This window comes from Cydia amplana, chromosome 4 (assembly GCF_948474715.1).
Source record: "Cydia amplana chromosome 4, ilCydAmpl1.1, whole genome shotgun sequence".
Classification (NCBI taxonomy): domain Eukaryota; kingdom Metazoa; phylum Arthropoda; class Insecta; order Lepidoptera; family Tortricidae; genus Cydia; species Cydia amplana.
In genome coordinates, this window is record NC_086072.1 from 6669828 (window position 1) to 6695894 (window position 26067).

Consider the following 26067-nt stretch of genomic DNA (forward strand, 5'->3'; position numbering starts at 1 on the left):
ATGACAAACATCGTATAACAACAAACAAACAAACCGCATTCTTACGTTAATTCATTTGACACAGGATTTCGGTTGCACTAGTACGGTTTCAGCAGCCCTCGGTGCATCAGTTACCTCATGATTTCACAATATCAAGTACCTTACCGAATGGCTCAGCAGGAGTGATGACGACGATGTTCGCCCATAACTGTAAAAACATACGTAACTGAATAACAACGAAATATTTAATAATGGTTAATGGACATTACATAATGTATGGGGACAGACCGTCCTCAGAGTCCGAAATAGTAGAAGACCACGTGCAGACGCGCACCGCGGAGCGCAAAACCCGGCGCAAGGCGCACAGGACCGCCAACGAGCTGCAGCCGAGTCTGGCGCAGCTCGACAACGAAACCGACTCCGTTAAATATGAAAAGAAAGAGAAAAAAAGTAAGGAGCCGAAGATCCTTCGCTATGTGCCCAACACGGAAGTAGAGGAGCATCAAGTCAGCGACAATTACGAGACATACGACTTGAAGACGACGGACGCGAAGCCGAGACGGTACACGTTCAAGAAGAAACCGAAGAACCCGGCAGATGGGTCTGTTAACTATGCCTATTCGAGATCTAACAGCAGCTCCTCCTCGCCTAATGGCAACCTACCCACTATCGCGGAGCATGGCGAGGCGCTTTCGACGCGACATACGGCGCCGCCGAGCCCCACTGTCAGCGAGATAATCACTGGCTACGAAAACAAATTGGACAAGTACTTCAACAAACCGAGAGAAGTGAAGAAGTACCGTTCTAAGGTAAATAACTAACGTAAGATTATTTTAGCGATCCATCATTACTATCATTAGGTTTATGTTATTTTTCATTTCTCATGCTCTGAAAGAGGGTCATTGTGGTTCTAAAAAGTGCATGTGCAGATAATGATACGTTTCTGCACTATACTGGAGCATTTTATGTTCCAAGTACGAATATATAAAAATTTTAACGATAAGCAGTAGAAATTTGGGTTTAAATAGATTCGTTATACACTTTCCATTCTGATATTTAACTCCCCATTCCATAAATAACGATATTTTTGCCTAAATTGTTAATTGAAGGTACCCTCAAGATTTACTTTAAAAATGTCTACTTTCTCATGTTTAAAAAAAAACACATGCATTTTACTTTCCTCGTATTCGTAATGAAAAGTAGAGTGTTTAACTCGGGTGAAAGGCATCATTTCAGCCTCGGACTATTGGCGCTCTCACTTCGTTCGAGCGCCAAACTACCTCGGCAGCAATGAGTGCCTTTCATCCCTTGGTTAACAATCTACTATGGAGCCTTTCACTAATCTTCTCTGGAAAAGCTCATGACGAACGAACTTTGCACGGTTTACCGCGATGCGACCGCAAGTAATTAATGCTGTGCCTTTTCGTAATTATTTCTTTGATTAATGAACAAAAAATATTGCATAAGGAATGTGCACTGCGTGAAAGAGTTTAATTTATGGGAGTGCTTCTCGAGAGATTATATCAGTTATGAAGGTTAATACTCAGTTCGACATGCCTCATTAATTTCCCTTCGATATTATTTAATAGTGCACTTAGTCGCTATCGCTAGGGCAATCGATATTATGTAGGTACATAAAATGTAATATGATATCTAGTCCTGTACTAGGGCACATGTGATCAGCCGGGGGTGTCTTGGTCAAAATGCCTTCCGCGTTATCGCAATAACCTGCGTACGTCATACTAATTTACTACATACAAGTTGTCCTATGGCGACATTTTGATTACATGCTAGGTTGCAGTTAGGTTACGGTTGACCACTTGAGAGATTTAAGTAGTTTGCTTGAGAGAGTTAGAGCTGAGTGAGACTAAAGTTAGACTAGATATAAGACTAAAGTTTAAGATCCCGTAACTAGAAGTCTTCACTTGCCTGAGACTGTGCATTTTAATGATGTATAGGGCATCAGCATACCACATAGTCCAGTAAGGGTTATGTGGTATTATTTCCACTAAAACATTTTAACATGTTTCTTTTATCATTATGAACTGTGATGTCATTAAAATGAAATGAGTGTTTTCGTGCGTCCGGATTACGGTATGTATTAAGCGTATTACAATTAGTGATACGAGCAAAATGCTTACGAGTTATACCAATACTCATAAGTATCACAACTGTAATATTATCTTCTATAAATCAAAGTTTAAAAAAAATTACCGGGACAACGCTATAGGAAGACGATGATGACAGTGATCTTCACTGTCTTGCGCACAGATATAGGAATGAAGGAGATCGGACATGCACGGCGATTTGTATTGAATACGCCTGTCGCAAGTTCTTGAACCCACACAAAGCACCAGTAATTATAAAGACAACGCACGCACACACCTAAAGTACGCACACTTGTAGATGGACGCTCCTATTGCACAATACACGCGCATCATTTCAATATCTGTGTACATGCGAACGACCAGCGAGTCGTGTCATCACGCACGCACACAACGATAATTACGGGAACTGAGCCGGGACACCGTGATATCGATATTTGATCGACTGTCGGAAAAGACTGTGTGTCGATAACTTCATGAACACTATTCAAATATACGTTTTCTGTAAAGTGTATGGAGCATATTGTGCTTCTTTTTGATGGCCATCAAACAGGTCCTCTGCATGTGGCTGCTATCCAGTTTTCTTTAATTTTGGGATCACTTGGAAATCTATGAATATATATAAAGTAACTTTATTATTAGTTAAAATAACACTCGATCCACGATATCGAGTTAGTACTAGATATTGGACATTATTGTTACGTGGTATTTTTGCACCTAGTCCAACCCAAACAATGCAATTATTACTTTATCATTTACTCTTATCTGCATTTTTACTTGCAGGTAAAGGCAAGCGTCTAATTGTCATTAAACAGAGAGAACGCTATACCAACTCGACGTCATGGGTCCGTGGCTATCCAACTTAACCTTATCGATCTACTGTTCAAATTTTAAATGTGCAGCATTTAAATTTTTTATTAACACATAGGATACTTTTTGTTCCGGTAAAAAATACGTTTCCTGAGAGATATGCGAAATACCATTAAAATATATACATTCCATACAATTCATATATACATACCCTTGGTAACCTTAGGCATACCTACGATATAAATAAAAATAAAATACTAAAAAAATAAAAATAACTCCACAATTGAGATTAGAGACCGATGCATTTTCTATACGTTCAATCAACGGTTAAAGTAGCAATAAATAAATATCATGGGACATTTCTTACCCAAATTAACCTAGTCTCACAGTAAGCTCAGAAAGGCTTGTGTTATGGGTACTAAACAACGATATACTTAATACCTAGATAAATATAAATAAAACATCCATGACTCAGGAACAAATATTCGTGCTCGTCACACAAATAAATGCCCAACCTTACCAGGATTCGAAGTATTCGAACCCGAGGCCTCATGCACAATTGCACAGTAGGCAGACACTGTACCACTGCGCCAAACCGGTCGTCACAATAGATACGTAGGTATTATACTAAATTAAAGTACGTTGCTATAGAAAAGGGATAATTTCGCACTAAAAACTATTTTAAAATATCGAAATTCACTCGAAGTTTTTTATCAGTTTTATCACTATTTGCACTTGTGTAGGTACATTTTGTACAAACCATTAGGTAAACAATTACACAAAATGTATACTAAATAATATTATAATAATATATTATATTAAAGACAGTAACCATCTTTAAAATTTTAAATTATTTTTAGCGTCAACTAATCCTGGGCTAGTTTTATCGATACGTGTTATAGGTGCCGCACAGCACTATCCAAGCGGAGCACATCGCTGCTACACTATGAGAAAATTTCTCATTGAGTGAATCGTTTTGTACCCAGTTCATTGCGGCGTAAACACACTGTACTTTGCAATCATGTTACTTGTACAGCAGCAATGTATAATGAAACATATTAAATGACAAGCAAGTGTAAGCTTACATGGATACAAGTTGGAATATTACGTTGAATTCGTGGTTTTATTTGAAATAAGTAGTATTTACCTGTGAAAAGTGATCCCATTGGTGTGGAAATTAATCAAATCACTGCGATGTTTACAAGTAATTATTGCACAACTCGGCATTTTGGAAAAAAACAGAACTTTTTCGGTGAACAGCGCGCGTGCACACTCGGTAACAACGGACGGCGAACTGGCGGCGATGTATGCTCATTGAGCTAACAACTGCGACACGGCCGCCGACGGCTTGTCCGCTCTCTACTATTATATGCTCTGAGGTCTTGCGGTATCATTAGGTATATGCGTCATGCGTGTACGCCCAGGCTACCGAGCTAGTTAGCTGACTAGGAGTTAATCCCAAATTTAATATCCTAGCATTCGAGTAACGAACTCCTTGCAATACTAATTATCTGAACGTAATATCTTCTACTTTAATGCGCTTGTCAATTTCTTCATGTAACTATGTATAACTATAGGAAATCACGAATCTCTATTATTACAATCACGATTAAATAAATCATAACTTAATTAACTAAACTGCTTACGTCGTAAGACTCTTTAATTTAATAGGATTTATAGCACTTTCTGATGAAATATCGATACTTCGCACAAATATTAATGAGTTTACCATCCTCCTACTAATAATTAACTCATAAGTTTTTGGGCCCGATTCGGATTTTGTAATAGACATCTATTAGATATCTTTTAGACATAGCCAAGATACGATAACGATATGTTTAAGATCTAACCTGTCAAATTTTACATTTCCGCGATTCTGGAGATACTATTGAACGATTTCCACAAGATATTACTTAGAGATCTAATTCACATCTAATAGATATCTAACACGATCTATCGTAAAAGTGACATTGGTTGCCCGAATTGCGCTGCAAAAGAGAACTAGTTGAAATCTAAACTATCCTTGGTACAATGCCTCAAGGGCCTATTTTAGATTTAAGAGTCCTTAGTCCTACAAGCGAGCGTTTTTTGCAATCTGTTACCTTTTTCATTCAAGATTACGACATAACTATTAGTATTCATTCAAAAACTGATAACGTACTTAAATAATCATTTCTTAAACTAGCAAGTAAGACCGTTCAAGTTGACATTTTCTCTTTTTAAACCTAAAATAAATGAGTTTTCTTGGGAGGCTTTTTCAAAATTTGCAGTGAGAACTGTCGTTTCGGTTCTCAATTTTGCAGTAAACAAGAATCATTTGATACAGAAATGATTACAATTCAATTCACCATATCTTTTACGAGCGGCTAAGACTATTGAAAATCAAAGATTCATTAAAAAAAATGGATATTTAACCTTCCGAACTTTCTTCATTTTTTGGGTGAAAACAGGGTTACATTATATTTTTTTATCGCAAATTGTACTATTATTTTGCCCTAAAAATAATATTATAGCAAACTATAACTATACGTTAACCCATAAAAAAATAATCATAACTATAGGACCTACCTTGCCGTAAATTTATATTATTTTAAAACACGTATAAATCACGCTGCACCGACGCCGCGCGCTCATTCTCCGCCGAGGCGGCTTAGGGGACGGACCTGTGCTCGATCGTCAGGCGTTCGGTGACTATGGTGCGTTCGTAAACAGCCAGAGAGTTCCGAGAAGTGCTGTATACAGCGACTAGAAAATCTTGATACAAATAAGTACATTTTTTACACCATATTTAATTTCAACAACAGACTCTCGCTAGGTGATAGGTTTTCAGTGTTACTTGAATACTGGTTAGGTTTTGCATTATTATTATACCCGGACGACCTGGATAATGTCCAGGTTCTCATGATGGAGTCAGGAGTTGGTCACCGAACTCCTAATCTACTCATCATAACTCCATCGTGTTTGGGCTCAATAGATTTGCCTCGACGAGCACCTTCGTTCTAGATGAGGTCCAGGTTCTCATGATGGAGTCAGGAGTTGGTCACCAGAACTCCTAATCTACATATTATCACTCCATCGTGTTTGGGCTCATTAGATTTGCCCTGACGAGCACTATATATCTTGAGGAGGTCCAGGGTCTCATGATGGAGTCAGGAGTCGGTCACCAGAACTCCTAATCTACTCATCATAACTCCATCGTATTTAGGATTATTAGATTTGTCCTGACGAGCACCATCTATCTAGATGAGGTCCAGGTCATGATGGAGTCAGGAGTTGGTCACCAGAACTCCTAATCTACTTATCATAACTCCATCGTGTTTGGGCGCATTCGATTTGCCTTGACGAGCACCATCTATCTAGATGAGGTCCAGGTTCTCATAATGGAGTCAGGAGTTGGTCACCAGAACTCCTTATCCTGACGAGTACCATCGATCTAGATGAGGTCCAGGGCACAGGGCTATATTATAGTTCTTACGAACAGATACTTATCTCTCAAAGAAAACTCAAATGCCTACCGTTTTAATACCTACACAAAAATACAATGGAATGACCTTCAACGCACCGCTCCCCGCACCGCGCGCACCGGCACAAAGCTAGGGTTGCCGACGCTTAGAAATTATTTTACAAATAAGTACCTACCTACTTACCTAAACTATAGATTGTATGAAAGATACCTACCTACTTACCTAAGGTACAAATATAAGTTTTATTAATTGTAAAATAACTATGAGCAAGATAAGTTGCAATAAGTAATTAATAATTATAATATTCCTTTTATCATTATTAATTACTTATATAGTAGTTTATGCAACAGTGATATAATAAGGGTTCTTAAAATTCAAGGGTCGAAGTTACAAAACGAGACGTAGTCGAGTTTTGTAAAAAAAGACCCGAGAATTTTAAGAACCAATTATGAGCTGTTGCATACATTACTTTTTCTATGACAGCTGCAGCCAAAAAAAAAAAAAAAAAAAAAAGTTATTATTAAAAAAAAAGAGTTATTATTTAAAAAAAATTGAGTTATTATTTAAAAAAAAAAGAGTTATTATTGTAAATGAAAACATACCTCTTTCAATCAAGATGATCGGAACTTGTATCTTTAAAAAAAATAAAGCAGTTGTATTATACTCATAAGATGACTGCTAGCAGTCATCTTATGAGCCTATAGACAAAGCATTCAAATGACATTGCTTTAGATATCACTGTCAGTCATTTAATTGACACATTTAAGTGCTGGAGTAGAAAAAATTTATTTTATTATTCTCTTTATTTATCTTTTGTCTTAAGTTAGGGTTTTTCCTTATTTTATTATTTATTATGATGAGTGACTGCGAAATATTTTAAAAGGTCATATCTCCCTACAGTAACCGTAGTGTTTACGCCGTTTTATAAACCGCGTAAACACTACGCGGTTTATAAAACGGCGTACTACGTAGCTTGCGACTATCGTAAAAAAAATTGGTATAAGTACTTATATTGAGAACGTCTAATAGTTACTTTTCCTATTAATCGGTAGAGCAAACACGGATTTTTTTATTAGTTTTTTTTTGTTTCTGCATCCATCCACAATTCCACACTACAACATGTGTTATTTGTTCGTGAAGAAGACATTTATTTCGCATACATTTTGGCATATTCGAGCGCCGGCGACCAACTAGCTTGATTTTCTACCGTGAACGGGAAGAGATTCGTAGGTATAAATCCGTGCTCGCGCGGAGAGTTCCATAGGCCTGAGCGCCTACCGCGAACCACGTTCGGCGTGTTGCCTCTCTGTCGCACTTGTAAATTCGTACGTAAGTGTGACAGGGAGGTAACACGTCGAACGTGGTTCGCGGTAGGCCCTCTGTCCAGGGTATCTTAATGGAGTGGAGCGAAGATGGCATAATATAAATAATCGGATTTCGGTATTGACCCCGACGAGGCCATCAAACAAAAAAAAATGTGGAATGTAGTCAACGGTATCATGGTTTTAAATAAAAACAATGACTGGTTTTAACAGATAGGGCCAGTTGCATATCACAAATAAAGAAACATGTTTATTTGCAGTATGGACGGGCCCCGACTTTCCCCTAAAAACAGAAATAGTACAAAAAGACGACAATTTGTGGGCAGCAAAAATGTAAACAAAACTCATGGTTTGTCATGGTTTGTAAAAAAAAACAACGGGTTGCACTCCGGGAGTGCCGGCAGAAGTGAAAACTCAATGACTAGTGCAAAATGTCTGCAGCACTATGTATAATTGATGTTAATGCCATCTAGCGTTATTTCGTCGCATTACTTGAAACCCCTAAGCACATCACTGTTGGTACTCGAGTTATATTAATACCGGTTAGAGGGAAACTCACTAGATGGCATTTAAATCAATAAAGAAAAACTCAATAACATTGTAACAGTTTTTTGATCAGGTCACGTGTCCGTCTTACGGTCACGTGATCTGTCGCGAGTTTAACATTTTTTCCCCACCTCAAAAAGTGCACAGCGCCGCTAAAGAAGTTTGAAAATACAACACTACTACAATGACGAATATTAGTAGTAAGGTTTATTCGGGTAATTCCGAAAATAATTGTAAAATCACTCATATTCCGTTGTAGTAAGAGTCAGCTTTCGGAATTATCCGCCACTATTTGTTCATTCGGAAATACCCGAATACACCTTATTCATAAGAAGAGTGATTGTCACAATAATTCCATGCCAGAGGTAAATATTGTTATTATTTACTCGCCTCTGGTTATATATTATCCCAACACATACACTCTATTGACTACTACCATGCTTATAAAATAAAATAAAGAGTGCCAATATAACGCTAAAAATAATGTTACTTTGCAATTAAATTGAAAAGTATCAATATTATTCTCGCCTGCGTTGAAACGCGCTTAAAGCCCTTGCTACACGGTCGCCGACAAGCCCCTCAGACCGCGTGGCCTTGGTCTGGACGGACCGTGTAGACAGTTGTTTCCAACAAAATTTGACCAAAACTGACCAAGGTCAGACCAAGGACAGACGGTTAGAAGGCTTGTCGGCGACCGTGTAGCAAGGGCTTAACTTTGCCGGCGCTCGCGTACCGAGCGCCAACGCCATCTATCGAGTGTTATTTCGTGAAATCGGTGAACGCTCTAAGGAATAAGGCCTCTTAAGCTAGTTTTTAATTTCTTTTAGTAATACACTGTATATATCTTGTCAGTAGTATTTAATATAAATATTATTATAATGAAAAAAAAAAAAACTATAACGTATCTAGAATGGATCTAGTACGTGTCGTCTCTTGTGAATATTTTGAAGTTCGAATACGGCAGGTTACCTTTGAAGAAAGTACATATAAAACACTTTCATTAATCAACACTGTAATAAGACATCACAAATGTTTTTGCTTTTACCATAATAAAATAAATAGACTTCAATACAACTGAAATATGGGTATACTTGTCTTACTTGAATTTCTTTAATTTACAGATGTAGCGCATAATTGTTTTCCAGCGTATTTTCTCGGAAACATTCGTATTTGTCATGCTACTTCAGTCAACCTACTACTATTATTTAAACTACTGACTGAAATAGCAAGACACGTTCGTACGTTTCCGTGAAAATACGATGGAAAATAATTATGCACTACATCTGTAAGCCTTGTCTGTGTTACCTATATTTTTATTCATGCGGTGAACAGCCGGCCTAGCCAAGGTTACAATCGCTATTGCTTCGATAACGAAACGCTTTGTGTCTCTCTATCACTCTTCCGTATTAGTGCGACAGTGACGGTTGCGTTTCGATCGCTACGAAGCGTAAGCGATTGGCATCTTGGCTACGCGGCCAGTACGTGTTAACTAGCTCTCAAATTACCGCTTATAGACAAAAGGTAAATATTTCGGAAACTCGTTCTGCTGAGCCGGACCGCGCATTAATTTACGTCCATTAAGTTGCAGTTAAGAAAAGTTACGAGCATCGGCAGCACGCGCTTCTTTACCCGTATCGAGGCATAATAACATTTTTAACAGTCACGTAACTCTTTGACAACTGCGATCACGCGGTGTGAATTAATTTTATTGTTCAACTACCTTTGTTGCGTCCGTGAGTAAATTCTGAGGGTTAATATCTGTTATTACACGAATTTTAGTTTAAGCATTCACCTACTGACCTTCCAACTTTATATTTTGTTTTGTAATGGCGATGAAGTTCTATTTTTAGGCTTCCAGTTCATCTTTAGTTTTATTTACCTATGTCTAGTTATATTTAAAGTTAGCGGTACTGGTATGAGTGAATCAATTATCTACCTAATTGAATGAAATAAACTTTGTGTGTTATGCATACGTTTGCACATATAGGTACTTCAAAACGCTTGTCTGTATGTACTTACCTTCTTATAAATCACCACATCCAAATGTTACGACATATTTTTTAGTTTGTTAATTGTAGGTACATATTCTGTTTGTATATCTGTACTTTAGAACCCTATATTTATTATATTTGATTCGTTTTCACCATATGCAGATCTGTTGCAGCGGCAGAACTCCTGAAATATTAGAATAGTTTATTGTTGTTTTTTTAATAGTGCCACACATGTTTAGGTAGCGATCCTATTCAGATAACAAATCGTAATCGTAAAGCGCGGCAATCAGTTAAATAATACTCGGTATTTTAAATTAGGAACCATATCAAAGTCTGTTATACCAAATGCATTGCGTTTTATTTCTTTTTATTTGCGTTGTTCCAGGGCTCGCACCCCGACAGCCTTTACCGAGTGCCGCTGGGCACAGGCGCGGGCGGCGGCAAAATGGCGCGCCTGCTGCGGGTCATGCGCTGGCCCGTCGCGCTCATCGTCGTGTGCGTCGCTCTGGCCATCTTCGTGTACTTCCTCATGCCTGGTGAGTGTCCCTGACAGCCTGGTATGTATGGCGCTGGCGGCAGCATGATGATGATCGTCGTGTGCGTCGCTCTGGCCATCATCATGTACTTCCTCATGCCTGGTGAGTGTCCCTGACAGCCTGGTATGTATGGCGCTGGAGGCAGCAAGATGATGATCGTCGTGTGCGTCGCTCTGGCCATCTTCGTGTACTTCCTCATGACTGGTGAGTGTCCCTGACAGCCTGGTATATGTATGGCGCTGGAGGCAGCAAGATGATGATCGTCGTGTGCGTCGCCCTGGCCATCTTCGTGTACTTCCTCATGCCTGGTGAGTGTCCCTGACAGCCTGGTATGTATGGCGCTGGCGGCAGCATGATGATGATCGTCGTGTGCGTCGCTCTGGCCATCATCATGTACTTCCTCATGCCTGGTGAGTGTCCCTGACAGCCTGGTATGTATGGCGCTGGAGGCAGCAAGATGATGATCGTCGTGTGCGTCGCTCTGGCCATCTTCGTGTACTTCTTCATGCCTGGTGAGTGTCCCTGACAGCCTGGTATGTATGGCGCTGGAGGCAGCAAGATGATGATCGTCGTGTGCGTCGCTCTGGCCATCTTCGTGTATTTCCTCATGCCTGGTGTGTGTCCCTGACAGCCTAGTATGTATGGCGCTGGACGCAGCAAGATGATGATCGTTGTGTGCGTCGCTGTCGGCATCTTCGTGTACTTCCTCATGCCTGGTGAGTATCCCTGACAGCCTGGTATGTATGGCGCTGGAGGCAGCATGATGATGATCGTCGTGTGCGTCGCTCTGGCCCTCTTCGTGTACTTCCTCATGCCTGGTGAGTGTCCCTGACAGCCTGGTATGTATGGCGCTGGCGGCAGCATGATGATGATCGTCGTGTGCGTCGCTGTCGCCATCTTCGTTTATTTCCTAATGCCTAGTGAGTATTCCCGACAGCCTGGTACATTGCGCGTGCCGCAGCAAGTTGAAGCTCCTTCTGCGGTTTATACTTTATACGCTGGCCGGTCGCACTTCTCGTCGTGTACGTCGCACTAGATATCTTCGTTTATTTCCTTATGCCTAGTGAGTGTCTCGACAGACAGCCTGCTCATCAACTATCATCATGTAATCATCTTCATGTCGCTGCAGCTGCACGTAATGTACCTGGGCGTTTTTTTTTGTTGTCCCCTACACTTTTTTTTTAAAGGGATTTTTTATGTTATTTCTAATCAGAATCACGAGCTCTTTCTATCCTAATAGGAGAAGAAAAGTGTCCTAAGGTTTTTATTTCCATTACGTCACCATTTTTCATAGACTTAGTATGGGGGTCGCGGAATGGAAAGATCGAAAAATGTATGGAAATTTTGAGACACTTTTTTTCTCCTATTAGGATAGAAAGAGCTCGTGATTCTAAGTAGAAATAACATATAAAATCCCAAATTTGAAAAAAAAAAGTGTAGGGGACAACAAAAAAAAACGCCCACCTACCTAATGTACCTATCTATGTCTATTATGTTTCCTTGTAGATACTGAACGGCTGAAATGATTTTCCACCTGCAATATGAGTAACAAAGTCCACAGCCACAGTTGCATAGTCCCACCGAACCCTCAATCTTCTGCCTGTTCCTGTAACTGCATAAACAGAACCACCTCACTCAAATATTTAGGCGTAATTATTGATGAAAACCTTAATTTTAAAAACCATATCTCGACGACCACTGGTAGGGTTCGTAAACTTATCTACACTTTTAAACTTTTACGTGAATCTGCTTGTGGTCAGATACTTAAAGCTAAGTAGCTTTAAGTAGCCCTCTGTCAATCAATTTTAAACTATTGTATACTAGCCTGGGGAGGCTCTGGTAAATCGTTTATGATAATTTTGGAGCGCGCACAAAGAGCGGTTCTGAAGGTCTGTTTGGGGCGACCCCGTCGATATCCAACAGTTAACCTCTATAAAGAAGCCCAAGTCCTGAGTGTTCGCAAATTGTATTTGCTACGTGTTACTTTATATACTCATATTATGGCCAGTCGTTTGCCGGAACATCAATCGCTCACTTCAAGTAGAGTTTACAGTATCCCTAAACCTCGTGTTCTCACTTCTTTTGCGCAGCGCTTCTCAGCATTTCTCTTCCCGCACATTTACAATAAAGTAGTTAAAATTTGTGACATTAGGCACTGTAACGTAAATGAGGCAAAAATTCGTATACTAAACCTGCTAAAGTCTTGGAACTTCGACGAATCAGAAGAAATTCTGAATCCTTCCGAAGTAACTCCTAACTCCACGTTCTCATAGGATTACTTCTTCACTCCTCTTCGAGTTCAGTTTCAGTTTTTAATACTTAACGCTCGAACACACTTAAATCTAACAAACTTCTACACTCACTCATTCTTAGATTTCATTCACACACTTTTCACTACCTCCTCACAACAACCTTACACATATACAAGTACACACTCCTCTCTTTCCTATTCTTATTCTTATGTTTAACATAATTATAAATTTTATTTCTGGTAACTCGTGATGATCATGACCCCCGCGATACAAGCCATGCCTAGTGCGGGGTTCAATGTAACGTTCCTGCTAAACTTTAATTATGAATAAAAATATTGTTATTGTTATTGTTATATTTTATTTTTATTTGTATTTCTATTTTTTATATTGTAGGTAGTAGTAAAGTTTATACAATTTTAACGAAAATGAATTGTTACTGAACCTCAGTAAAAAGATTTTCGTGGCGTGTATTTTCGCAATATTTGCCCATCTCAACTCATTTACCCCGAGCATGATCTAATATTCATCTAATGGCTCCTCTACACGATGGGCCAACGCCGACCACTCCAAGGGACGCATTTATGCGTTAGGTTAGAGGGAGCAAGTGATATTGCTATCTCATTCTACCGCATGGCTGCGTCCCTTGGAGTGGCCGGGTTGGCCCATCGTGTAGACTCTAGGGGGGTCGCGGCACTTGTCCAAGGGGGTCGCGAAGTTCAACTTTGAGAGAAACTTATGGCCTTATGGGAAGCAATTTCAATTTTTATACTTAAAAATAATCCAATCCTTTATAATTTGAATTTAAAGTTTAAATTTTAAAGGTCGTTAATGTACATATTAATAAAACAAATCATTATTAGATAGGTAAACTGTATTTTAAAAGTAAAGGTATTCAGTGCGAAGAATGAGCTTGTTTCATTTTGACTAATTTGTCAAACCGCGGTTCCTGCCGCGACACGCAGACGATTAAATCATTTTCCAAATTCAATCTGTTCCTTTTTTTGGTTTTGATATCGACCATTGATGAAAACGTCAGCTCGCATAAATATGAAGTAGCAAATGGGATCAAAACTTTAAGGGCTTCTTTTGCTAGATGGGGATATTCAGCCAAAACGCATATGTAACTGAGTGAATGATAGAAAGGTGCGTTCCAAAACGCATATGTAACTGAGTGAATGATAGAAAGGTGCGTTCCAAAACGCATATGTAACTGAGTGAATGATAGAAAGGTGCGTTCCAAACACTGGTCTGTGGTTCCAAATTTGTTATAGGTACTAAATAGAAAAATGTACAAACGGGGTTTGGTGGTCGCAAAAAAATTTTAGTGGTCATAAAGGGCCGTGACACCATAAAGTTTGAAAAACACTGGCGTAGAGGAGCCATAATAGCTATAATCTCTGTTCCCGGGCAAAGTATACGGGCTGTCGGCGGCCGAGACGTCTCAGCACGAAGCGCCGATTTTATGTAATACTACTAATAAACTTGAGTTGAGGCATATTCAAATAGTATTGTTTTGACATTAAACGGTTATGGATATGATCTGTCAGGTGGCAAAAATGTAGGGTAAAACTGGGATAGATGCCCCGGGGGTATAGTTGCCTTGATTGCAATTACTCTAGTTTCGCGAATGAAACACTTGTTATTTTATTTATCTATCGAGAGACTCTGCAAGTACAACTAAGTTGACCGTGTTGCATGTCTCTGTGCAATTGCATGGGACGGCTGGGTGCGATCAAAGTTTTTGCGGGATACATGTCCTCTTTCTCGACGGGGCATCTATCCGAAACGTAATTTAAATAGATTTAAAATTTAGAGGTCCGCAAAAATCGACAATACTCTGCACGGCTAGCACATGATGGGCGCGACAGTCGACAGGCGAGAAAATGCCGCGACATAGAGCTCTCTCGCGAATCGGTAGCATAAGAGCCGCGCGACAACCCGCTGTCTCGCGGACAAATGTCAAAGCGACATAATTTTGTCGTTTGACAGTTCCACGCGGGATACTCTCGAAAATCGTAGCACGAGTGTACTATGGGAGACAAAATGTCCCGCGTTTGAACGTCAAAATGAGAGAAATTGTCTTCGAGGCTAGAGGGTCGCGACTGAAATATCAAAGATAATGTTCATTCCTTTCATACATTTGAAGATAATAAACCAAAGTACCTAACCGTTTTACAAATAAATAATCTTGCTTTTTGTACTAGGAGATAATTTCAAAAAGTGGGGCATCTATCCCAGTTTTAGTTTGCATAGGGATGCAATGTAGAACTGTGAACCTATCCTTCTAATCTAAATGATGTCTTCCATTAAACATTTGAGCAATTGGGGAAAAATAAAAACAAGATAGACAAACAAACACTGTGCAGAAAACATATTACGGACACAATTATACATTTGACAGACCATAGGTAACCGTTTGATAATAAGAACTTGCTTTCTGAATGTGCCTCAGTGAGATGTTTGCATGCTTTAGCGCTGGGTTGAAAGTTCCTGGACGTAAGCTACTAGGCGAACCTCGTAACTGAATTAGAAAGGAAGAGTGAATGTCAATTTGTCTTTTTTCTTGACATAATTTCTTTTAAACATAGAAACGTATGTGTAGTCATGTAAGTTAGGTTCTTTAGGACGTTTTTTTATAAAAAGCGCTTAACTTAAACTTAACTGAATTCCTATTTAACTTTACCAAATGGTTCGAATTAAATATTTAACTAATTTTATTACTATTAGAATAAGTAATGGACTCCCAGCATATTCTTATTCGTCAGTTAGTTTTTTTGTTGACAATAAAATAATATGTTGGCGACGAAAATCCTGTGACACTATCACTGACTTACATACATTTAAACATAATCCTTGTTGTTCAGTAATTAAAATTATACAAGTTTACAAGACTCAATTTGTTAGAAGTATATTTTAATAATTAATTAAGCAATATTTTCATCGGCAATAAAATTATAAACATTTAATTAAGAGCATCCACGTTAAGCTTCTGATCTCATAATAAATTGACGTAACTTTCTCGGTTCGCACGCAAAGGATCCATTTAAAATCGGAGTGGGCCTGACCCGTCAGCTGAGCTACCTTACAGCCATATTCGAACTTTGAGATAATAGATATCTAATATTTAACGTATCTTAAAGTTCAAATATGGTTGTCTTACTGTAGACTTGACGGAAATCCGTGCGAAATGCCTGGTAACGGAAATTTTATATAAGCGTCAAATTCTGACTGAGGAAATTCGCCAAATCAGACAAATTTCAGTTTATAATTGAGACAGAATTGACAAATTTCCGCTCAGATTTTCCATATGTGGCGGATCCACACGGAATGACAGTGATAGAAATCTGCCTGTTAGTTTTTTAACATCTGTTAATTCTGTGGAGCAGAAATCTGCTATTTATTAGCATAGACATTCCGCGTGGAATCCCGCGTGTCTGTGGCCAGCCATATACAGTAGAGTCCGGTTATAACGACGCCCAAGGGACCGCTAATATTACGTCGTACTAACCGGACGTCGTACAAAACGAACTGCCAATTTTAATATTTTTTTTTATCAAAATAATTACGTCATTTTGTATTTATTAATACTTATGCGACAATCAAAGAAAAAAAAACATTTCCTTTATAATATTTATTTACGTTATTAGTATTACGACACTTTGTCTTAAATGGAGAGACTTGTGTGTTTAGAAGAAGCCACTCTTTTCAAGGTACCTACGCGTAGTCAACTCACTCGTCATCCGCAAATTACTCGAATCCCGTAAAATAAAAAGTCGTAATTCTTGGGTATCTGACGTTGTTTTATCACACAGTTCCTATGGCCATCTTCTGTGTCCATCATCAGATTAGCTCGAAGGTACCTACCAAAATATTGCATTGTACCCAACTTATGTACTTATGTATGTGAAGTTTAAGCTCGATTGAATAATGGTAATTGGGTTTTATTTAATTTGCAAGATTACGAAAAGTCACATGACTATTTCATCTTGCTGCGTATACGCAAAAGGGGGAGGGGCGTTAGGTGCGCGGGACGGAGTAAGCTTCATACCAACTACATATTTATTAAAAACTACGTCGCTCGTCGTTGTAACCGGACTCGAGGGACGGATTTTGAGTCAATTTCCGTCGTTAAAAGCGATCGGTCGTTATAAGCGGAGTCGTAATAAACGGTTGTACTTTCATAGTAGCTCATACTAAAACCAAACAAGTGCCTATACTTACGTCGCTATAAGCGGTTGGTTGTTATATGCGAAGTCGTACTAATCGGACTCTACTGTACTACAATGCAATCAAATAAATGCAATTGTTCATATAGAAAGTTGCCCCTTCACCAGAACTAATTTGCAAAAGAAAAATGTTCATCTTGAAGACAGCTTCGTTATATTGCGTGCCCCCGGTGACCCTTGATGCGACTTTCCTTTGTATCCTTTTAAAGTCAACGTTGACTTCGCATTATTATGATATAACTATCGTCAAAAGGTTTCTTTTATGGCTTAAGTACTTTTATGAATACGTTAATAGCCATTCTATTGTCAATTAGCATGTCGGTAGAGTCTGCCGCCCCTTTAGTCAGTCAGAAGGTGACATTGAATATTTTTTATAAATGTTGGATACCTAATTAACTCGTAGCTTTACAGCTTACGTAGGTATTTAGATTTATCTACGCGAGGATTTGCTTTAGATGGCTATTTTGAACGTAATTTTATGTATTAATAACGGAAAGTTTGCATAATTGCATAAATTCCTCGTATATTTTAAGGCCCGGTAGACCAACCCTGATATTATTAACTCCTTGTTTTCCGTTGTCTAAAATACTGGTAAAGTAACGCCTGTGGGGACAGATACCTACTTATATTTCAAATTGCACCTGCTTAATAATCCACAGAAACGTAGTTGCACTGATAACTGAATGTACTCCTCAGGGTATGCAGCGGTGCTACCTACCTAATAGTAATATTGCATAATTATTATCATCTAGCCTAATTACTACCTTCCCGTAGTTATGTAGACTCGTTTCCAATTTACTACATGAATATCACCTACTTACCTACTATTTTATAACTGATAATTAATTAGACCTAGGTACTTAATACTCACGGGGACATATTTAACTAGACTTATCTTTTATGTTTAGATTTTTGATTTGTTTTTGTTTCTGTGTTAAAATTATATCTAAATAAATACAATTTAACTTAACTGCCTGCGTACATATATTTATACGTGTAGGTACCTATAAAGTATTTATTGGATGTGCGTATTTTATAAATAGGTACTTGTCTGAGCTATTGGATTAATATGTGAGACTGTTGAATAAGTTAACTTTGTTGTAGACTACGTCACGAACAGCTGCAAGCAAACAGTAAACCATTTGAAAAACATAGATAGGACCTCTAATTTTTAGGAACTGTAGGGACGTCTTTTGTTATTTATTCTTAATTAACCCAGGTGCTACTTTAAAAGAAGAAAGATGGATCTGTGTGGCATGTATCCAGGTATCCACGCAATACTAGGAAACGTTCACATATGTAGTTAACTTTAACAAAAGAGCTATTGCACCATGTTCTACTTATTATCAAAATTAAGTTCACATGTGACCCGGTACAATCGCATGTAGGCACGCATATTCTATCTATACAATCTCGAGACAAATTAACTCGTCGCACAATTCATGAATTCATCGTTTTGAATTCAGCAATTAATCTCCTCTACTCTAGGCGGGCTTCAAAGGAGTTGATTTATAGTTGATTTGATATATGCACGTATTTGTATTATGTAGGTATGTTGTTGTGCAACAGCGATAAGGATTAATGTCCGATAGCAGGCTGAGGTGTGCCGTGACATCTTGAACCCCGCTTTCACCGATTTTGCGTCTCCGCCGAGTGGGTGCTTCTCCCAACGGCTTCCTCCCTAGTTACGTCATGTTGCGAGCGTTGAATGGCTGTTTGCACAAAAGTGATATTAGATACACTATCTGTATACCTGGCTGCCCCATATGCCATTGTTCGTATAAATTGTTATTTGTTGGTTAGATGAACACTTCTCCTATCTACAAAACTTCTCTCACATGTCGATTATTTGATAACAAAAAACGCAATCTACTTTATAAAACCGGAAATTAAGAAATGGGTTAATAATATAAATAAATTCCTCGTAAGCCTCAATTTTATTCTTTGAGTCCGCTTATTGAGGCCGCTTATGTCATTATAGTTAGACGAAGATGTCAAAGGGTAATTTACACATATTTTCTTGATTTGATTTGGCAATTTGTAGACATTTTTACTAACCGCCATAAAATATAATCTCTGTTCCGCGGCCAACATGTTACGCGCCTCTTATTAGATATGGATTTTTATTATTGTTTATGAGCTCTACTATTCGGGTGAATAATTTTAATCTCAAAATCACTTTTACACGCGGCTTTTAGTATAATTTATATGCTACTGTCGTCGCTTATTTAATCAGTATTATGAAGTTTGTAATGTGGTGAATGTCCACTTTTAGTGTTTAGCAGTAACGCTTTGGTTTACTGCGACATAAACGCATATTGCTTGTGTCAGCGCAACCTAACGTGTATAAAACAATAGGCATTTAGAGAATAAACGTTCAGAATGTTCTTATACTAGCACGCATAAGGTGTTTGACTTCCACTAACTCCTCACCCGACTCTGCTCGTCAATGTACTTGCCATAGAAGAAACTTATAATATCTGATGGCGATCCAGACCAGTGAACCAACAAGGAACTAACACTCAAGAAAGAAGGAAAAATCAAGCAAGAAAAGAAAAAAAAGAAGAACCACTTTTTCAACACCAATCCACGCAGTCAGAACCAACCAGCTTATCAAGAATCAAGAAACAACCTGAGAAGAACCAACCAACATCAAAAAGCGGAAACCGCGTTAAGAAAAGAAATTAAGAAGAGACGAAGAAGGAAGAAAGAAGAGCGTTGTCCAGGGTTATCCCGGCTCGCAAATCAACAGGTGTCCAGGGTTATCCCGGCCCACATCAAGAGGAGTCCAGGGTTATCCCGGCCCACTAACATCGTCGTAAGCAGAGCCAGCCATACGAAGCGTCAAGCGAGCGCCACATGGAGGTGCCAGCTCGCCAGGCCACGCCAGCAGCAGCAAGAATGCCGGTCGCGAATTCGCACCGGACCGGACGAATACGAAGCCGAGGACGGCCAGCCACGCAGCAATAGGATGTAAATCCTACATGTAATTTATTATTTTAATTAATTTTCTCTAAAAGCCAGCATTTTTTTATTTATTTCAGTAGCAGTCATATTTAAATCGTTCATAATTATTAAAGGTTGTCGCTAAACTCAATTTCGTTTCGAGCATAAAATTTTTTCATAAGAAGTCATAATATAATATATAAATTAAAAGTGTCGAATAGTGTCCTTAATCATGTATGTTGCAATTTGCAGCGCGTGCCACACGTTGTGCGCACGTCGACAGAAAACTTAACTAGGCCGCGAGACTTTGCCGCGAGTTAGAATATTTTAATAAGCGATGAATGAAATTTGATACATCGCATAACGATTAAATAATTAACAACTCAATTCAATAAAATTATTTTATTGTTTCTTAGTAACGATTGATACTTTAGCTACGTGTCGGACTGATCACCTGATATACAGCGAAAGTTTGATTTATTACATCGTTTTTTTTTTAATTTTGGAAGTTAAATACTAATATTTATATTATAGAAAGCTTACAGTACGGTACAAGTTTGAAAGATTTAAGGAGTTTAGGCACATTTATTTATAAAATGTGACCTCATAGCTAGAGAGCACTAGTCCTTCGTACTTGATCATAGTGTGATATACAGTATCCTCCGTGAAAGTTGTAGGAGACTTATTGTCTTAATGCATTTGTGTCTCTAGGTACAGGCAGAGCCGTACAGCCTGGCCTGATATGCCATCTTATAGAGTTGATAAAGGGTGACCATGCCCTAGGTGTTTATTGAAGAATTGCTATGGATAGCATTGATAGGTGAAGGGTGCGCACAGAGGCGCAACCCAGTTATGTCCTTGATCATAGTCGACCTTATAGGTGTCCGTGAAAGGCTTAACATTTAATACGGCATTAGTTTATTTTATTATCAGAATTATGGGAGATACCGTAACTATAAACAGCGAGAGTGAATATTTTAAAGTTGAATACCAAATGTTTTTAAATGTTTTAAAGTCGAATAGTAAATGTTTTTAAAGAAGGAGATTTATATTTTATGAGAAAAGGAAGTAAATTAATATTTTAACGTTGAGAGATGATAAAATTTTAAGTGAAGATAATATTTTCGTATTAAAAGATAACGATATTTTTTTTACAAGGACTACGACATTAATACGACACATAAAATCAAGTTAAGTAAAGATTGTTTCCATTATACCTATATAATTTATTAATATATTTTTTATTGATTTCAGAAAAAATTGTAAACAAGTAACATGCGTTTAAATTTTTTCTTCTGCCACCCCGGCGGTGAGAGGAACTTTCGGGGGAGGTGTAATGTGGTGAATGTCCACTTTTAGTGTTTAGCAGTAACGCTTTGGTTTACTGCGACATAAACGCATATTGCTTGTGTCAGCGCAACCTAACGTGTATAAAACAATAGGCATTTAGAGAATAAACGTTCAGAATGTTCTTATACTAGCACGCATAAGGTGTTTGACTTCCACTAACTCCTCACCCGACTCTGCTCGTCAATGTACTTGCCATAGAAGAAACTTATAATATCTGAAGTTGTTTTGTTTATATCTCGGTAGAAACTTGTTAAGTTGTTTATATTATTCACGGTGACTTGCGGTATTTATCATAATTCGAGTTGTAAGTGTAACTAATGCATGAGCGCAGGCTTCAGGATTATTTAATGAGATCATTTTCCGTTCCACTGTATAAAGGTGTCCTTCGCCTTTGCGTTACCGATTGTCCAATTGACTCCTCTGCTATTGCTTCGGTCAGAGCCTAATATAATCCACTGTGTAAATGTTTACCGTATTTTTTTTTAATTGCAGATAACTTCCAAGCGGGACCAGAGATGATAAACGCGACATACTGGGAGTCGAACGTGGCGGTGGCCGACACACACCGCGCCCACGATCACACATATAAGCCACCGGCGGAGCCTAAGAAAATAAACAACAAAGTGACGGCTGGTGAGTAAGAGTACCTATAGAAGGTGCAAATCTTTATAGGTACCTACTAAAACGATGAAAATCTACGTACGGCCGCTGGCAAGCGGGTTAGATTGTATTAAGGTGACAGTCCATTTCCAACCGCAGCTGCACTACTGTTCATTTTACTATGGAAATTGACAGTAACAGCGACGCGTTCAGTACCAGTAGTGCAGCTGCGGTCAGAAATGATATGTTACCCTTAGAGACATCGGAACAAATGAAATAATACTAAATAAAAAGTTGTTGAGTCCTACCACGCTCTATGTCGCCCGCCATGTTTGGCGGTGTGTATGGAGCAGGCATGCATTATTATTGCGAAGAGTGCCGAGCCGGCCAAATTTAAGCGGTCACAGTTTACTAATGGGTTTGTAACATGGATCTTGTTGCGTGATTAAAATTTCTAAATGAAATAAATAAATAATAAAAGTCTTAGTAGTTATTAGTCGTCAATAAGATCATAAAGTATGCACCTATACTTAGCAGCAGATATATCCATTAGGCCAGAACAAAACGGTCTACATAAAACTACTATAATAATTTTACACAGCACAAATATATATTATGTTACCCACTTCACGTCACGTATTTAGGTCTTCGTTCATTAATCATATAACTATATTTTAGCTTTTTTAGTCCCTGTGAATTTGCACTTATCGTTTTAGAAAGCACTGGGATTACTGAATCGGATTATCTGAAAGCATCACGTTACCTACTTACTTGTTTATATACTTAATACACAGTTTATAACTGTGTGGGATAATCATAAATGGTAATAACACTATGAAGCTATAACAGTTATTGTCATCGTTGTTTCAATTTCCATAAAATTAAATTTCGTTTTCATTATTATACCTACACAAATTTAGATAACAAACTTTTTACAAATTTAGACAACAAGTGATACTGCCATTTCGTTTATTAAATGTTCGTGTTTTCTTGTCAAGTAGATTGAATTAGAGTTTCGAAATAATAAATGCCTACTTACAGACACAAGAACGCCGGAAATAGATTTTTACGATGCAGACCACAATAAAAATGAAGAATTGCAGGCTGTGATCAGTACAATTACTGATAAGCAAACGAAACTGCCCATTCCTCCGGTGTTCCCAACCCACCTGACACCAGAGGTACAATATGGAAACGAAAATGCCGACACCGAGAATTTGAGATCACCGAAAGTATTACATGAAATAAATCAGCTGCCCGCCGACTCCACGCTAAAACCTCACATCACACAGAAACCAGAGAAACCTTTAGCCATTTACTTCAAAGACGGCGAAGGTGTTACCACCACCACCACAACCACCACCACTAGCACCAAGGATGCCATTAGCGAGGCGATGGTCAACAATCTGTACACTATTCACAGTGACAAAATAACTCCTCAAAAAGTAGATGATCTCGCGTACAAACCTTTACTCGGCCTATTACCTTGGCCTATTAAGACTGCCAATTTAAGACCTGTTCTGCCTCCTGAAATGCAAGAATTCTACATCCAAGGTCCGGCGAAAACAAACTTCACCTCCGGCCATTCAAAGCTCTTTGGAATCGGAATTGAAGATGCTGAAAAAATGCAATCTACCACGCAGAGCTCTGTATATAACACAAGGGTTTCGCCGACGCTGCCCACGTGGCGTGATAGAGATGACACGACCACCAAAAACTACCCAGTAAATGTCAACCCTGATGGTAAGTCAAAATATCAAACCTAGGGTATGCATGCGGTGGAAGCATATCATTTAGTAAGTGATGCCATTATTGCCATTTTACCTGAATATGTGGGATGTATGGGATGCACTTAATATTTATTTTCAAGGGATCACAATCTGGTTGTTCAACAAGGGTTAGCACTACGGGCACAATCGTAAAGAATCGCTACATCTTTCATATTATTATCAATTATCTTTTTGTTAAAGGAAATTTCATTCACGTACGTAAATGTGTTAATGTTTCAGTATCTCAGTGTCGCTCGACGAGTCAACCGCTGTGCCGGGGCGTGCTGCCCTACGACTTGGCAGGCAAGCCGGCCTCCTTCGGCGGTGTCTCCGTCGCCACGCTGCTGCCTCAGATCCTGTTCGTGGCCGCCACCAACTGCAGCGTCCGCTTCAAGACCTTCGCCTGCGCCCTGTTAGAGCCTGAGTGCAGCCCAGCGCCTTATGCCCCCAAAATGCCCTGCTATAATTTATGCAAAGGTGCGTATCTCATAACAATTTTAGCTACGAAAGATAATAGGTACTTATGGACGTTAAACCTAGCAAATGCCAGATTGCCTCCTAGTTGCAAAATATCAACTGCATTGGGGATTGTATCTAGTACGTGTCTGTTCAAATTTTAACAACTTTGACTGGTCAACGGAGACATGATACTCGATAATGTTGTTTTTATGTACCTTCTCAAAAACCTGAAAACCTACATTTGTGTAGGTGCCTAACTAATAAGTAGGTAAGATATTCGTTTTTTTTTTAAATTTAATACTTGAATTGCTGCAATGGTTATACGAGTCTCCGTTCTTTTCCAGCTGTCTTGGACGGATGTGAAAGCGACATTCCTCACGAGCTTCGCACAATTCTAAACTGCAAGCAGTACTCGAGCGCCAACTGCGTCGCGGCGCGGACGCCGTGCGAGCGGCAGGAGATGCCCTGCAGCGACGGTACTTGCATACCGAGGGACTGGATTTGTGACGGGGCCCATGATTGCCCTGCCGGCGAGGATGAGAACATATGCGGCACATGCCAGCCGCACGAGTTCCGGTAAGTGTAGCCGCCGTGCAGGTCAGGAGCTCGACGACTCAAATAAAAAGCTTCAATTTTTAGAGAACTGATATAATCTTCCAAAGATACTGGTTACAAGGGTTCTTGCCAAAACGGTTAAATGTAGAAGTGGTGGTTATTGTATGAAGGCTGATGAGAGAGTGATTTGCAATATTTGATCAGTACAAAAGGTGGTTTAAATTTGGGTGCCTCTAATTGGCCGCGTTACAAAGTATGTGGAGCGCCCCTATTGGTGCTTAAGAAAAAGCTTCCGAATACTAGCCGAGCCCGACGGCCGCGTTTAGCTACTGCATTAGGAATATAGGTATTGAGATTTTATACAAATATAAAGGTTGCGTTCGCAACAGTAAGCATCATTAACATTTTAGGACTCCTACTCCTATTGGTGTTAGTAGAGGTGATCAAGGGTGGTTATTTTTTGTAGCTTTAAAATTTCAGTTAGTTTTCTTATCATAATCCCCAAAAGATTCATACATTTTGTACAGTATACGTAAACCTACAGAGTATGCAGAGTTAAACCAAGCTAGCGATTTCGATTTTGATAGCCCGGACTGTGTAGTGTTATTTAAACGTCATATAATTCCATAGAAATTTGACGTTTAATCTGTCAGCTCCCAGTGGCTCATATATGAGCCAGAGCGCTTATGGGTGACGTCATATCGTGGGATTCGACAGGTTAAAATAACCCTTGCACAGTTTTGGGCTATCACCATCGCTGCCAACTTAGCTTGGCCTAACTCTGCCTTAGTTATGTTAAGAACAGAAAATTAAAAAACCGGCCAAGTGCGAGTCGGACTCGCGCACGGAGGGTTCCGTACCATCAACAAAAAATAGAGCAAAACAAGCAAAAAAACGGTCACCCATCCAAGTACTGACCCCGCCCGACGTTGCTTAACTTCGGTCAAAAATCACGTTTGTTGTATGGGAGCCCCACTTAAATCTTTATTTTATTCTGTTTTTAGTATTTGTTGTTATAGCGGCAACAGAAATACATCATCTGTGAAAATTTCAACTGTCTATCTATCATGGTTTGTGAGATACAGCTTGGTGACAGACGGACGGACGGACGGACGGACAGCGGAGTCTTAGTAATAGGGTCCCGTTTTTTACCCTTT

The 26067-nt window shown here is 39.0% G+C and overlaps 1 protein-coding gene across 1 annotated transcript in view; it reads left to right on the plus strand.

Annotated features, from left to right (window-relative positions):
* Positions 1-215: 215 nt before the first annotated feature.
* The window catches only part of LOC134647504 (uncharacterized), a 28952-nt gene continuing 3100 nt past the window's right edge, over positions 216-26067 (plus strand). Inside the window, exons 1-6 of the mRNA XM_063501854.1 lie at positions 216-788; positions 10603-10753; positions 22020-22160; positions 23169-23870; positions 24137-24373; positions 24700-24931. Coding sequence (XP_063357924.1) covers positions 231-788; positions 10603-10753; positions 22020-22160; positions 23169-23870; positions 24137-24373; positions 24700-24931 — 2021 coding nt within the window. The 5' untranslated portion in view covers positions 216-230. The remainder of the gene's footprint in view (positions 789-10602; positions 10754-22019; positions 22161-23168; positions 23871-24136; positions 24374-24699; positions 24932-26067) is intronic.